At 40.8% G+C, this 16,834-nt stretch overlaps 2 protein-coding genes across 2 annotated transcripts in view; both read left to right on the top strand.

The window, feature by feature from the left end:
- SORT1 (sortilin 1) overlaps positions 1-16,834 on the top strand; it is a 530,048-nt gene that overhangs the window by 321,897 nt on the left and 191,317 nt on the right. The window lies entirely within an intron of this gene.
- Positions 1,172-8,423, top strand: AMIGO1 (adhesion molecule with Ig like domain 1). The gene is made up of 2 exons (XM_063451727.1): positions 1,172-1,370; positions 5,052-8,423. The coding sequence occupies exon 2, from the start codon at positions 5,361-5,363 to the stop codon at positions 6,885-6,887; it is 1,527 nt and encodes a 508-aa protein (XP_063307797.1). The 5' UTR covers positions 1,172-1,370; positions 5,052-5,360; the 3' UTR covers positions 6,888-8,423.

The raw sequence follows: 16,834 nt of genomic DNA, 5'->3' as shown, positions 1-16,834 counted from the left end.
GGACTGGCCTGTCCGTTCCCCAGACCTGAATCCAATTGAGCACATCTGGGACATCATGTCTCGCTCCATCCACCAACGTCACGTTGCACCACTGTCCAGGAGTTGGCAGATGTTTTAGTCCAGGTCTGGGAGGAGATCCCTAAGGAGACCATCCTCCAACCTCATCAGGAGCATGCACAGGCTTTGTAGGGAAGTCATACAGGAACGTGGAGGCCACAAACACTAGTAAACCTCATTCTGACTTGTTTTAAGGACATTACATCAAAGTTGGATCAGCCTGTAGTGTGTTTTTCCACTTTAATTTTGAGTGTGACTCCAAATCCAGACCTCCATGGGTTGAAAAATTACATTTCCATTTTTTTTTATTTTTGTGTGCACATTCAACTATGTAAAGAACAAAGTATTTCAGAAGAATATTTAATTCATTCAGAACTAGGATGTATTCTATACTATACTATATATATAGTACATTGAAGAAAGTGGCCTTGGGGCAGCAGGGAGGGTAAATCCGTCACCGCTAGCAATATTCAGAGTAATAGTCAGGGTGATTCAAGGTCAAGTGTACTATAAATGCCTACTCGGTCTTCAGAGATACTTACAGATTATTTATTATGTTTCACTATTTTCTTTAAGCTACAATACAAAAAAACAATACACAACACAGCTGTGATCCCTATGGCAGGAAGGTGGGAGGCAGAGTAAACAGGAAGACAAGAGATGGAAGACAGAAGTGAGTTGGGAGAGAAAGAATGGTGGGTTGGAAGGAAGAGGATGAAGAGGGAGTATATGGGGCTAAGGAAAACAAAGAGTGTGATTAGAAGGGAAAAAAAATCAACAGAACGCTGAGATGATTCACTGAAAGCAGGCTTCATGCATGATGTAGAGTTAGCTAATTTATCAAGCTCTTTTAGTTGGGGGGTAGGGGAATAAATCAAAAGGCTCTTCAATTGTATGGGTGAGAGTGTTAGGGTTGAATGATGTTCATTCTATTAGGGGGAAGAAAGCATCAGATCAGAGAGCAGCAATGCAAATCCCACACTAAGAAGGACAGTGTCACTGAGCATCCATCCATGCAGGACAATCTCTATTCTTTTCTGCCACCAACCCCACACATGAATTGACAGTCTCCCCACACTAGACATTCTCTCCTCCTCTGTCTCTTTCCCTCTCTCTAGCTCTCTCTCTCACTCATTTCTCCACCCCTCTCAATTTTCTCCTTTTCACTCTCCCTCTCTCTCCTCCCCCAGCTCTCTGGCACCAATAACAAGAGGAAGATCAGCAGTGGCTGCAGCGGACGGACGGAGTGTTCTGCATGCAGAGGACAGACCTGCACCCAGCCTGCAGCACAGAAACACAGAGAGACCGACATGGTAAGAGAACGAGGTGGAAGGGGGTACAGAACAGTGGGTAATAGACTGGGATATAGGGGGGAGGGGAGAAGACATACTCAAGGACATACCTTGACATACTGCAGGAGAGTGAGAGGTATGGAGAGGTATGGAGTGACACAGGGAACAGAGAGTGCCACACTATGATCAGTGCAAAGGGAGAGGTCCAGCCACTGCTACAGATACATAGTTGAAGAGAGTGCTAATGAGGCAGGCAGGATGTTAAATAAAGAGACAGACAAAAATACACACTAGTTGAGAGGTCCACAAATAGATGAATACATACTCAGAAGGGTGCTTGTGTTGCAGTGTGAATATGACAGTAGCAGATACCAAGGTAGAAATAGAGGGACCGGGTACAGATACAGAATCAGACAGGCACTGGATCCCATTCACCTTCTAGACATACAGAGGCGCATAGAAACACACACCTGCAGCTCTCATCAGCAGCACAATGACATTCATCCTGAGGACCTGCAGCTTATCTGCATCATCCTCATAAACATCCCCCCCATTCAGAGCCAGGACTGAGGGCTGCACTCACCCAGCCAGCACTCATACACATTTACTCATCCCTCAGAACTACTGCCAGGGTAGAGGGAATAGCATGCCAGGTATGTGCATAATGACACAGGGATCTGAGCATGACTACATATGTATGTGTGTTTGTATCACAATAATGTATATTGACATCAGAGATTTAAATAAAAAAATGGAGTGTGTCTAAATAAACATACCCACATATACCCACAATGTACAGATACATGTATACAAAAGCACACACACATTTATAAGAACATACATTCCTATATTTACAATAATAAATACATATACACATATGTACATACTTGTCTACACACATATATACATGCATAGATACACACATATACATATACAAATACACATTCTCAAACAAACATTCTTACAGCCCGAAAGAACAGTCTATTCTTAAATATATGTATTGGGATGTGTCCTGTAGAAAATTATGCACAGTGAAACTGGAGCAGTCATAGATCTTTTAAACAATGAACAGACTGATACTTGCAATATTCAAGTTATATATTATGTTCTGGTCCATGGCAGGATATTATTCAAGACACGTATATGTAGTCATATACATACTCACATAGTCATCAATTTGGATTCCATACAGAGAGAGCTGAATTCCGTGGCCTTTTATGTTTAACATATTAGAGATCTTCTGTAACTTTGGCTTAAAAAAAATATTTGAACCAAAGTATACAGTATATGGTAGGAACATGTTAATCTAAGCCATATTTATTAGCCTGCGCACACTGCGCAGTGCTCATCCAGTGCCACCACGTTTGCATTAAATATACATATTCATGAATTATCTATCATTTTAATGGATAACTGTGTATATTTAATGCATATGATGCCATGGGTAGAACTATTCATGCTGGGCAGAATTCCATGTCTGTTTTTTCATTTGCAATAACAGTTTTGAAACAATTCAGTAGTGTGTCTTATTTGCTTGATAAACATTAGCATAGAGAGAAAATATAGTTTTTTGTTTGTTTTCTTTTAAATCGTGAAAAAAAACACCTTCCTATCTATCCATCTATTAATATATATGTATTCTGAAACTATATAATCGCTGTAATTAGAGTACCGAGACATATTTGTGGTTATGCAACATACAGAGAGACAGCTGTGTGTGTAAACAGTGAGACAGAGCTGTCTGTAAACTAACGGTTGGTAATTCTGACTGCATACACAATACTGTGTATGGAATAGAGACAAGTGAATGTGTGCAAGTTTAAAATGTATTTTAAGTTTGACTCTTGGCACACAAAATGCTTTGTAGATATAGTTAAAGAGTGGGAATGTTTGTAAATTCAAACATAGATGTGTGGAAGTAAGTAATGTCAGAAATGGACCTAACATAGGAGTGTGTCAAAAAGACATGACAAAATATGTATTCTAGAGGAGCCAGGAAGATTGACAACAACAAAAAAACATCTTGCTAATCTATCACTTTACTAAAATAAATACCTTCCAAACGCCTTACTGTTTTTTAGTTAATAAAAATCCATATACCGGTAGTTACATTTTTTTTTAGAAAATAGGAAAAGAAGCAAAACATGCTTGTGTCCCATACATTAACTGGGAGGCACTGAATATATATTTGTGCGTATCTTGGTTGAGCAACATCTTGGTGATTAAGCAACATTTTATAAGACGTTAATTAATGACACGGATCCATGTTATTCAGTAAATAAAGCGATTTGGTAAAGATTCTACCATATTCTACCCTTTCTGCACAACTACCACAGTTGGAGACTTTTATTGGTTCTTTTATATTGGCCCACATTTTTAATTTGCTTGTCAGTATCAATCCGGTTATCAATCCGATTTAGTGCTTAACCCCTTAAGGACACATGACATGTGTGACATGTCATGATTCCCTTTTATTCCAGAAGTTTGGTCCTTAAGGGGTTAAACTACTCGTTAATAAAGTAATTGATGAAAGTGGGAAGCGTACAGCTTTAAGAGGCTCACAAGGCAGGAAATGCATTTTATTATTGCACAGTGCTGTACATATACGTTTCACATAGCCGTGTATGTGCCATGGATCCCAAAGAGCACAGATGGAACTTTAACTCCTTTTTTACCTTAGCTTCGGTGCTCCGGAATGAAGAATTCGGGAGAGCTATTTTCCAATGTTCCAAATTATTTATAACTTAAGCAGCCACTATCACACTTGTACAGTTAATGGAAATCTAAATGTGGCACTGTAAAAAAGAAGTAGGTGAACATGTGCTCTGCTGTTGGCTATGTTATAGCAATAGAAATTTGCTACTATCAGTTGTGCAGATTGTATCTTTCTATTTTTGTTTTCATTGGACTTAAAGGACCACTATAGTTTTCCTGGCACTATAGTGCCCTGAGGGTGCCCCCAGCCTCAGGGTCCCACTCCCGTGGCGCTGAAGGGGGAGGAAGGGGTTAATCCCTTACCTTTTTTTCAGCGCCGGGCTCCCTCGGCGCTGGGACTCTCCTCCCTCTTCTGACGTCCCTGGCTGAATGCGCATGCACGGCAAGAGCCGCGTGCGCATTCAGCCAGTCTCATAGGAAAGCATTATCAATGCTTTCCTATGGACGCTGGCGTCTTCTCACTGTGAAAATCACAGTGAGAAGCGCGGAAGCGCCTCTAGCGGCTGTCCATGAGACAGACACTAGAGGCTGGATTAACCCTATTATAAACACAGCAGTTTCTCTGAAACTGCTATGTTTACAGCAAAAAGGGATAAACCTAGCTGGACCTGGCACCCAGACCACTTCATTAAGCTGAAGTGGTCTGGGTGCCTATAGTGGTCCTTTAACTTTCAGTTGGTATCCACCAAATGATCCTGTAACTATTAGGAAGTCCTATTTTTGTGGTCCTTCTGAGGAAGCAATAATACAACTATTTATTGTATTGGATGCTTTCCCCTGAAGTAATGAATCAATGTTTCGCTCAATATAAAAGGATTTTAAAACATGGGGTGGTTTAATGTTGTATTTAAAGATAAGGTATTTTTATATATATATATATAAATATTACTTTGTGTAGTAGGCACGGATCTACTGTAGAACAGGCAAACAGAACGTGTATATAATAGACATCCCTTCTAACAGTGCTCTTTCTTATTTATTTTTCAGGAGAGTATTTTAGTGGATGCCATGGTTTCTTCTGCCCTTTTACGTGAGAGATCTAACAGCACTGGGCTCTGCTTGTACTTGGTTTGATCCAGAGGAGTCCCTTTGGGAAAGGATCCAAAAGGTTTTTACTGTACTAAAACATGGGCTGATACTTTTATTGTGGTTGACATTCAAAGGTCCGAATTCCCATCTTTGATAGGACTCCATACCGAGGGAAGAGACTATGTGCAGGGTGTCTATTTTCACCTGGGTTTTGCAGGTACAATGTCCTAAAAGTGGTCTGGCGGTGCCTATATTCCCACTCTCACTATGACGATTCGGTGTGCCCTCTGGTTGCAACAATTGTGGGTCTTTAGACTTTTCCTGCTGTGGGTGGCAGTGACAAGATTAGGAGCATCTCCACTTAACTGTCAGAGTAACTGTGTTTGTGCCAGTGACATTATCAGCTGTGCTAAGAAGGAATTGACAATTGTGCCTAGTGGTCTTCCCAGCTACACTGCAATGTTGGACTTAAGTCACAATAACATACATCGCCTGCGGGCAGAGTGGACTCCATTACCTCTAAAGAGGTTACACACACTGCTGCTTTCCCACAATTCTATTACCTCTGTATCTGCTGATGCTTTCTCCTTAACCCCCAACCTACGTCACCTAGATTTGTCCAACAACAAGCTGCATTCACTGGAGGAGAATGTTTTCAGCGCCTTAGAACAGCTGGAGGTGCTTCTTCTCTTCAAGAATGCAATTACAAATATTGATCGTAGTGCTTTTGATGAAGTGAGCCTCTTGCAGAAACTCTACCTGAGCCAAAACCGCTTGACACGTTTTCCTTTGGAGTTGGTAAGGGACGGGGAGAAATTGCCAGAGTTAGCACTCCTTGACATCTCATACAATGAGATCAAGAACCTACCATCGTCACAGCTCCGTGCATTACCTGCCCGGATAAGCAATGGGCTGTACTTACATGGTAATCCTCTGACTTGTGACTGTGAACTTTATGGACTGTTTTGGAATTGGCATGTCCGAAAACTTTCTTCTGCGATAGATTTCCGAGATGAGTTGAAATGCAGACTTATCGCTCAAAACAAGGTTAACTTAATCAGTCTTTTCGCTCTTAATAGTAGTGAGGGGCTCAACTGCAGCGTGGTGCGAGAGGCTGGTATGGAGGCGTATCTAGGGCAGACAGTTATTCTGAACTGTGACACCAAACAAAGAGGTATGACCCAGGTGTGGGTTACTCCTGGTAATGAGTCAGTAGAGACTGAACCTGGTGAGCGTTCAAGTAACCGCAGTAGTGTATCAGTTCTAAGCAATGGTAGTCTGCAGATACAACCTATCCGTTTGGAAGACACAGGGACATACACATGCTACGCACATAGCAAGTTGCTGAATGAGACTTTGTACGTGACACTTAATGTGTTTAACTTCACACAGCATGTGCACCAGGAGACCCTAAACACAGCATATACCACGCTGGTGGGATGTGTGGCTAGTGTCATCCTTGTACTGATATATCTTTATCTTACACCATGTCGCTGTTGGTGCAGACCAGGAGATAGAGGGCAAGGAGAAGACAGAGAGAGCATCCGCTCCTCAGTGCTTAGTGCCACTCCCAACCATGAAACCACTAGTGACAAGGCAGCTCTTAGTAGACATGTGGCCTTTCTAGAACCTCCTGGAGATCTGCGAGGCCAAAATGGCAAGCTGAAGCCTAATGGTTCACAGGAAGTACCTGGGATAAAGGGCTCAGCATTTCAGCCATCCTCACCTCACCGGAAGCTCTCAGACCCAGGATCCATAAGTTCAGTATTCTCCGACACTCCTATCGTAGTGTAAGCAACAAAAACTCACAGCAGAGGAATTAGTCTGAAATGTGCTCATTACAGTGGTTTAACTCTCTCACCACCGTGAGTTCCCCAGACTCGCAGCATGTGCATGTCGGATTGAAGCTCAAGAAGCTAATTAGAGAATGGGACATACAGCAAATAAAGAGTAAAGACAAAGTAGACGTAAAATGCAATTGGAAACAGTGGGAGTGAGCAAGAGATAATGCAGCATCCAAACTGTGAGATGGGAATAAGCTTAAAGGCTGAGTGTGGGAAATAACTGGAGAGGACGTTTGAAAGGTCAGAGATAATGCAATCATATCATTATCAATCACATTTACATTAGCTTTGCTGCAAATGTGATATAATTCAACACTAAGTGTCTCTTGTGGACCTAAGTGCATAGCAGAATCCAACATTTATTGATGGCAACACCTCTTAACACGAGATGCCCCATCTTTCCCATCCATGCCTTTTAATTGATTTTAAAAAGCATGTGTCAGCATCTTGCAGTTATGTCTAATGTACTTTAATCCCCATATGCTCAAATTACGGTGAAATAATTACATCCAATAACACAAGCTGGCCAAGGTAGACAACAACATACTACTGTTTTTTTCCTCTTCATTTATCCTCTTATGGTTCCCATTTCCCATCCTGTTAGTCTGCAGACAATGGTGCACTACAGACACCTTATATTAACATCCGTGACTGCCACGTCCCCTCCAGCATTAGCTCTGATCTCTCCTCTTACATTGAATATAATCAGATCCCTTTTCAAGGCAAGCTATGGCCAGATTAAAACAGACCTGCCACTCGAGATGTGCCAGCCTATATAACTCTCAAAGCACAATTTTTCCATCTTCAGGGTTTCCACTATGGGAAACCACAGAAAACAATGGTTACATTTCAGACTGCCAGATATAACATAAAGTAGTTTTTTAGTCTAAAACATCTCTGTAGATTGTGTTTTGCTGTAGGCGGTAGCAAATTAGATCTTTGATGTCTATACGTCCACACATATATGCGTATATGAGCCTTACACAGTTAGAACTGGAATGCCACGCAAGTTGACAAGAAACCTTGTTGGGTGGGTTGGTCAAGTCATTGTTGGAAGAAACGGATAGGGAATGAGAAGAAGAGAATAGAGAAAACTGTGAAATTGTGTAAAAAGGGTTTGAATAAGCCATCTCATAGAAACCTGTATTAGTAATAACTATATTTAAAGATACGCTCAATTGCACAACTTGTTTAGATCTTTGTGATAATATAGAAATGTCCAGACTCATGATGGAAGCTTTGTTCCAAAAGGTGGTATAACTTGTATTTCACCTTGCTTTAGGTTTTACATATCATTTTATGATTGGAGACAGGCCATGAAACCTTTCCCTTGTTTTCCTTCCTTCTATTGTACCCGCTGCCAATCCCCGTTTCGTTACTCTTGTCTTATGTCTTCTCTTATGTGCAGCTGAGCTCTGCTCCCTGTAAAGGCTATACATACAAAACATATAAATATATAAATATAGATATTATTTTATTTATTGAAACCTGGCTGCATCGTTACGATAGTCTGGATTACGGAAATAAAGATTTCAGTTCAAGATTTTCTTTTTCCTCTCTGGACTTTTTTGTGTTTCCATAAATGTCCTCAAGGAGGCACACAGGCATGCCATAGCGAACAATTAATAGCAAAAGTTACAGTTTAAATGTCTCTCCAGCCTGCAGAGTGTTGAATTAATGGATTGGGCAACTGGCAATGTTGGCTTATTGTATCTGATCTAACAATTCTAAAATTGTATGCGATCTAACAATTCTAAAATGACTGCACAGAACACTTTATGATTCTAGTACATCTGAAAGTTACGTATCTAATGGGGATCTGGGTGGTTTGTTTTGTTTGTTTTTTCGGTAGGTACATTTACTTTTCTTTGCTAGTCAGTAATATCTTTTAGCAGAACAATACAGTAGTTCTTCATAAATAAATTGCAGACCACTGAAAATCCCATTCTTCTATTTAAAGTGCATTTATCGAAATAGGGAAAATGATACACTAGACTAGACAGCTTTCCAGACCAGATAGTTTGGGATTAGCTACTGCCTGCAACAAACCGGAGAAATAAAGAGCTAACTATTTCAATAGCAAATTAAGTCCATGCAGAGAACAGTAGATTTTTTTTTTTTTTTTTTTAAATAAGCTTTTGAAACTGCTTACAGTATTTCTTATTAGAATTGTTAGATTTGGCCTTGGAGGGGATAGCTCGATCACTGATATTTTAGTCATGCCTGATAAAAGGCATACTCCATGTTATGTACTGTTCAGGTGTACCAGAAAATAGAGACATCCGGAGATGCCACAAATCAATGAAGAGAATTTCCTTAACTCAAGATTTCTCTCCAGATTGCAAAATACTAACTGAGCTGAAATTGCAGTACAGGTATTCATAAAAGGAAATTAAATGGGCTACTACAACAACAAAAAAACAGTGCTTTTGGTCAGTGTCATTTTTACTCTTCTGGTACCTTCCCCCCTTCAAAAGTAAAAAACAGAAGTTCTCCCATCTTCATCCACCTGTGTTACTTGCTCTTGGTGGAGGGATGTCAGAGAAGACAGGCTGAGCGTAGGACTTCGGCAGCAGGGTAGAGGGCCATGCCGCCATTGGTTGTCTGCCACCAACATTGACATTAGCCATTCTGGACCTCTTGTTCTGGGCTGTCTAATGATGCTGCCAGAGGCTAGATCTCCATATGTGCATCATTTCATAATGAAATGCTGCACATACAGACTTAAAGCACCATGACCTCGTCAGATCAGTAAAGTGGTCATGGTAGTTGGAGTAACCTTTTAAATGCATATTCACAGAGATTCCAGAAATATACAAAGTTGGTTTGGAGAAATGTGGTGTCTGAATTTGTATAGTTCCAGTCTTTGTAAGTCTGAGTGCAGATTTTTAGGATTTCACCAGCTACTCACTGAAGTGCTAAATGATTTAGCCTACTGGCTATTTATGTGGGGAAAAAAAACCTCAGTACTGATTTCCCAAAAGGAAGCCTCTTGTCTCATTATGTGGGTGAGAGAGTTTAAAGGTGCAGAATATACTCTCCCCTTCATCACAGCTGATGAGCTGTGTATTTAGAGTTTATTAATTGTGCATTTTTCAGCAGCCAGTAGAAGATATGTTTGCAATTTTTAACGAGATCTGGTAATTATAAAAAATATTTATTTTATAGCTATTTTTATTGTGATTTTGGAAACCATTACGTCACGTGTAGTTTAAAGGAAAATCTGCCTTGCGGCTTCTAGCAGCAGCCTTTTTATCTTACTCCTGTTCATGTGATGGGTAAAAAAACACAATTGTTGTATGTATTTTTCCTAAACTTGACAAAACGTGACAAAAAGGCGTAACTACTAGTGGATTTGTCTATGGAGGTTCCCGTATGCATGAGCAAGAGTACAGCGCTGATGTTGGCTCCTGGCAGAAGAAGTGCCAAGAACTGAAGAGAAACCCACAGAAGAAAATGATGGCAGTCGCAAGGGACATCTTCAGGTAATTAAAACTCACCTTTCCCCATACCCCCGGTCACCACCCTGCAAGCAATAAAATATGCAAAAAACCCAGAAGGTGGCAGAGCTGCTTTAAAGCTTGCAGGTCCCTTGGTAATTTTCCAAAATTGAAAAACTCCAGTGAACATGGCCATTTTAGACATTTTAAACCTAAACAAAATAAAATAAATTTGACCTGTGGTGTCCCCAATGTTGCATTAACCCGCAGAGTTGACACCATCTTTTCCAGAATATAAGACATCTAGGGCTTATTTTCGGGGGATGCTTGCAATATAAGCCCTACCCTGAAAATAAGACCTAGTCGCTTGTTCGCTAATCTATGTTCGCATGTTCACAGGATTCCATGCCCTAGTAAGTTAACCCATGTTTCTCGGGATTCCATACCCAAGTGAACTGGTCCATGTTCAAGGGAATTCCCCCGAACGTAGACCTGCTTTCTTGCACATGCTTGCTACCGTTTTTCCCCGAAATAAGACATCCCACGAAAATATGCCCTAGTGCGTTTTTCGGGGCAAAAATTCATTCAACACCCAGTTTTATTTTGGGGGAAAGATGGTAGTGAGGCAACCTAGACGTAAGAAATAAGCTGTTTAATACAATGTTAGTGCTTTTTGTACGTGAAAATAAATAACTTGAGGATATACTTAAGGTAATAGATCTGCATTCTTATTTTGGGCATAATTGCTTTGGAAGATGGGATTGCTATAATGAAGATTTATTTATAGAAGAAAATGTTTTCTTATCCCAGAATGCTCAGTAACATTTTATTTTATTTTGCGATTCTACACTATGAGAGTATACTTTTACTTTAAAGGATTTTCATGCTGAGACTGAAAGAATGTTTGCAACTAAAAATGCTGACAGTCATTTGTGGAATGAATATGCTAGGCAAGTGCAAGTGTAATCACTTATTTATTAAAGTTTCTTACAAGTCTATTCACTAAACACAGGATTTCGCATGGATGGACAAAATCCAGTGAAAATGACCAAATTCTGGTTGGCGCAAGCGAATCTCTAGCAATTGCTCAGATGCATTTAGTGTCCAGAATAAAATCAATGCGGATTAGGAATTTTCACAAGGCACCACTTTGACTATAATTCAGAACCAAATGCTTTCTGCATGATACACATTTGCAAATTATTATTTTTGCAGTGACAGCGCAAACAGCAACTGGCAAATAATTTAAAAACCCTCAGCAGTGTGGGGTTAATTATGTAGCAGCTGCCCAGCCCTTCCTAGCCAGTCACTACATTTAAAAAAAGTTTCAAAAATATGTTTAAATAAATTAAAGGACCACTATAGTCGCCCAAACCACTTCAGCTCAATAAAGTGGTCAGGGTGCAAGGTCCCCCAGTTTTTAACCCTTCAGAGAAACTGCTATGTTTACATTGCAGGATTAATCAAGCCTCTAGTGGCTGTCTTCCTGACAGCCGCTAGAGACGCTGATTGCGAAATTCGCATCCAACGTGCATAATGTCCATAGGAAATTATTGAGAAATGCTTTCCTATGGACGTTTCTAATGCGCGCGCGGCTCTGGCCGTGCATGCGCATTCGGCTACACTCGGGAGCTGACGTCGGAGGGGGAGGAGAGGTCACCAACGCCGAGGGAGCCCGGCGCTGGATTAAAGTAAGTAGCTGAAGGGGGAGTGGTCCCTGACGGTGGGGGGGGAGAGTGGTCCCTGAGGGTGGGGGGGACCTAAAGGTTGTATAGTGTTTGTAGTGATCCTTTAAAAAAAACTTTATGCAGGTCAATACTTTATGCAGGCCCCACATTACCATAAAGGAGGTTTAAAACCATGTGGCAGGTGGAGGCATATCTACTAATCAATTTACTAACGTACAAGCTAACCCAGTCGTGCCCAAACTTTTTAGGTTCAAGGCGCCCTTAATATTTCAATATTTTTCCAAGGCTCCCCAAGTCAAAAATTTCTAGGTTGTATACATGAACAGTGCTGCGGCATATACTGGGCCACTGTTCAGCAGAAATGTTTCCCTGTCAGGGGTGGATCCAGAACCTAATCTCGGCAGGGGCACTGGTAGATTATTTAAAGAAACAATCGAGGCACAATAACCACTACAGCACGCTTTAGTGGCTATGGTGCCAGGAGTGCTGTGGTGCCCTCCCAAGGTAAGTAGTGAAACAGTTTAAGAACAGTATGACAACTTAGCTGGGGTCTGCCAGGATAGGGGCTGTTTTAGGGGTAGGGGCGGTGGTGTGTGTGTGTGTGAGGGGTGCAATGTGTTCACGTGGTTGCATTGTGTTTGTGAAGGACGTGGTGTGTGTATGTGTGAGGGTTGCATTGTATCTGTGTTTGAAGGGGGCAGTGTGTATGGGGAGGAGGATGTGTGTGTGGGGGGGTACGGTGCATGTGTATTGGGGCAGTGTGTGTGAGGGGTACAGTGTGTGTGTATGGGAGCAGTGTGTGTGAGGGGTACAGTGTGTGTGTATGGGGGACAGTGTGTATATATGGGGGGCAGGTCCACCCTTATAATAAAGTAGATCCCATGGTCATTAGGATGTCCCCCTTTTTCTTTTATTAAATAGCACACACCCATATGCCATGGGTGGGGAAAGGGATTGACGTGGATGGGGCCTTTCTAGCAGTCGCAAGTTTTAAATGCCCCCAGCGGTTGCATGGCACGTATATTCATAGGGAGTTGTAAAGGAATACTGCAGTCACTATAACAACTTCATCTTTTTGACACTATTAAAAAAAACTTCGGTCCTACATCCTCCCTTCCCAACCCACAAAACCCTTTGTTTCAATAATTTGAAGGCTTGGAAGCGCTGCTTCAAGCCACAACTCTAAGCTCTATGGGTATGAAACCCAGGACTGTTATTTCCTGGCTCTCATACCATAATGTCACATACGCATATACAGTGCCATCATGGTCTGCAATAAGAGACTCATTGTATTCAATGGTTTTGTATAGCAAAATCATAGGAGCATCGGAATGGACCATAATCCTGTAGACACACTCCAAGGATGACCTAACTCAAGGAGGGAGCCATGGCGTTGCAACGGTAGATTTGGTGTTGGAGAAAAAAATATATATATATATATTTTTTTTTTTTACACACTAGGGGAAGCTTAAACGAAATAGCCACATCAGGACTGTAGAAATACAGATATTTTATTATATATATATATATATATATATATATATATATATAATTATTGAGCCCCACATGGTTTTTATTTATTTACTTTTAAACTTTTTACATGTGGAGGTTAGCCCTTGCACTGCCGGTAGTTATTTAACTATTTGCAAGCAAATAGTTAAGATTTTTTTTCTTTTCTTTTCTTAAATCCTTACCTGGAGTTGAAACTTCAGTACTTGGATTTGAAGCATTCAGGTCTGGATTTCATCCATCCTTCAGTCCAGTTGAAATCCAGACCTAACTCAGGCACTTAAGGGGGCCTGAACATGCACAATGTCTGGATTTTGCAATCCGAATGGCCTTGTATGCAGCCGAAAGGTTTTGCTTCATTCGGGTTTTAGTTAATTACCCCATTAGTCATACCTTCCTAATGGAATCATTCTTAATTCTTGTCCTATTGCTGCATATAAATACTACATAGTTCCCTGAGCAATTTATTTTTTTAAATACAAACCCAACAGCATGAAGAAATTATAGCTTTCCAGTAAACAATATATACAACACTACATTCATGGGGTGAAGGAGGAGAACATTTTGATGTTAAGTACAATGTTTACAGAAATTAAAACGTTTGATTTATGTTACCAAAAATGTTATAGTTCTCATGTAATATGAGATCTAATAATGCAGATAACGTAGACCCAAATCATTGCCATGGCATTAGCATAATAACCCATTCTTCATTGTATGATTAGTTAAACGCATTCTTTACATCGTAGCTAAGGGATCCTAAGTTGAGTTCCCATGCTATGTTCAGCGAATCTTCAATGGTTGGAACAATATATAATGTGATTTTATATTCATCAGGCTTCAGTAGACTGCACACAAGACATTGTTTGCAGTAACAACATTGCCTTCTCTAGCACAATGGGGACCATTTTAATACTGGATAGTGAAGGCAATTTGTATTGTGTTTTTTTGTTTAATAATTGTGGTTTTTTTTTATCGTCACCAAATAGCTGTCCTCTTTATTAATTACTTTAAAGGACCACTATAGGCACCCAGACCACTTCAGCTTAATGAAGTGGTCTGGGTGCCAGGTCCCTATAGGATTAACCCTTTCTGCTGTAAACATAGCAGTTTCAGAGAAACTGATATGCTTACAAATGGGTTAATCCAGCCTCTAGTGGCTGTCTCATTGACAGCCGCTAGAGGCGCTTCCGCGCTTCTCACTGTGATTTTCACAGTGAGAAGACGCCAGCGTCCATAGGAAAGCATTGAGAATGCTTTCCTATGAGGCTGGCTGAATGAGCGCGCATGCGCATTCAGCTAATGACTGGAAAGGAGGAGGAGAGTCCCCGGCGCTGGAAAAGAGGTAAGGGATTAACCCCTAGAGCCCGGCGGGAGGGGGGCCCAAGGACCCTATAGAGCCAGAAAAATGAGTATGTTTTCCTGGCATTATAGTGATCCTTTAAAGTACTACACATGTTTTTATTGCGGTGCCTTCCTCAAGGGGACATGTAGTTGCACTAAACTAATGTGCATATATCCAGTGAAGTGTTCTTAAATTTAAATTAGTGAGGCAGGGCTTAAATATGTACTATCCATAATCATTTTTATTGGCTCACCTGTCATTTCTAGGTTACCCCTACAACTGTGTACACAGTGCTCACCTGCTCTGAATCAGAGAATAAATTGAATGTGTAAGTAAATTTCTGTAACACGTGACTAAACGTGCAATAATAAGAACAGCTGGATGTTAAATGTATTCAGTGCAGCTAAATGTCTAAGGTTAACAAAAGCTGTTTTGTTTTGTTAGGAGTGCTGTAAGGAAAGCAGGTGCAGAGCACATTAACTACAGGGATGGTTCTTCACCAATACCGACTTAATATTTAAAGGGACGCTTTCTGTCATATAAAATGGATGCTGCCTTCACGATCAATGCAATGTGATATCAAAGGGCAAACTCAGTTCTTCCACACAAGTCGTGACAAACAAAACTGTGTAACAAATTTTCCACTTGCTATCCCCTTTCCATCCCCAGTGCCCACTTCCAAAATGGGGATTTTGGATCAAGGTGCCACCGGAGGGGTTGAGGCTGACACACAGTTTTTTCTGTGATGTCATTACGACCACCCCTCTACCGGAGCCAAGACCTTCCCCTAAGCACATATAGGAAGTTACATCACGATGTACTGGCGGGGGCGGCGTGCGGTCTGTTGTGCCGGAGAAGCAGGTGGTTTAGAGTGACACCACTGACCACCAATGAAGTTCATTCAAAAGAACCCTCATACATGCGGCGCTCTCTTCCGGTGGTGGAGGGCAGATTTGACGAACGGCATTACCCGTGACGTCACTTTCGCCAACCACGAACCGAATTATATGTCCTGCAGTCTAATACCTCTGAACCACCAATGGGTGTTCACCAATTAGACATTTAAGGGTAGCAAATGTAATTATCAAAAAGGGGTTTCCCAATCACAGGTGTTTCTAGGACATATAAGAAATTGAAGAAAACCTGAACTTATGACTGGTTAATTACACATCATGTAATCCTAAAAAGGGGAGGGCACATACAATTTACTGAACATTTAAAAAGCAGAAGATTCCTGAAGCTACACTACAGCTGACTGAGGAAGCTTACAGACAAGTGAAACGCGTTTTGGCTGAGTTTGGACTTTTAAACTGCATTTGTTTTATATTTTGTATACCTGGTATATTTTGTTTCTATTTCAAACTTTATTGGGGAGTGCCATCCCAAGAAATTGGCACACTGCTGATCACCCTTAGAGCCAGGAACTTAAGGCTCTTAACAAAGTGAGCATAATACTTATCATAAGTACAATAATTGCTATTTTGCACAGTACTACACATCTGGTCTATTTCTTCCTTTTTTGTGTCTTTGGAGGAACATCATTGAGGAAGTGGTGTGTTGCTGCCCAAAGAGCAAAAAGGTTTATTTTACAAAGCCAATATAGGCTCCAGTCCATGTGAGTGGTTCTAGTTAGTCACTCTTATCACCCATTACTGTTAAAGACCATCTGCACTATATATTTCCTTTTTTTTTCTCTTTATATGTGTCCCCAAGTACATATCCCCAAGTGTGTTATTGTATTAATGGGGTAAGTGAACCCCTCCACTATTTTATATTTATATAGTACTCCACCAGTTGGTGTATATTTTATACCATATCTTTTCCAACACAAGTTTCCATCTCAGCTATTGTGATGCAAAGTTTGAGATTTTCACTGTCAAAAATGACAATGTCTTAGATTTATTAAATAGCCCTG

Source organism: Pelobates fuscus, chromosome 1 (genome assembly GCF_036172605.1).
Source record: "Pelobates fuscus isolate aPelFus1 chromosome 1, aPelFus1.pri, whole genome shotgun sequence".
Taxonomy (NCBI): Eukaryota; Metazoa; Chordata; class Amphibia; order Anura; family Pelobatidae; genus Pelobates; species Pelobates fuscus.
The sequence above is the reverse complement of the archived record's forward strand: the minus strand, read 5'-3'. Positions and strand labels throughout refer to the sequence as shown.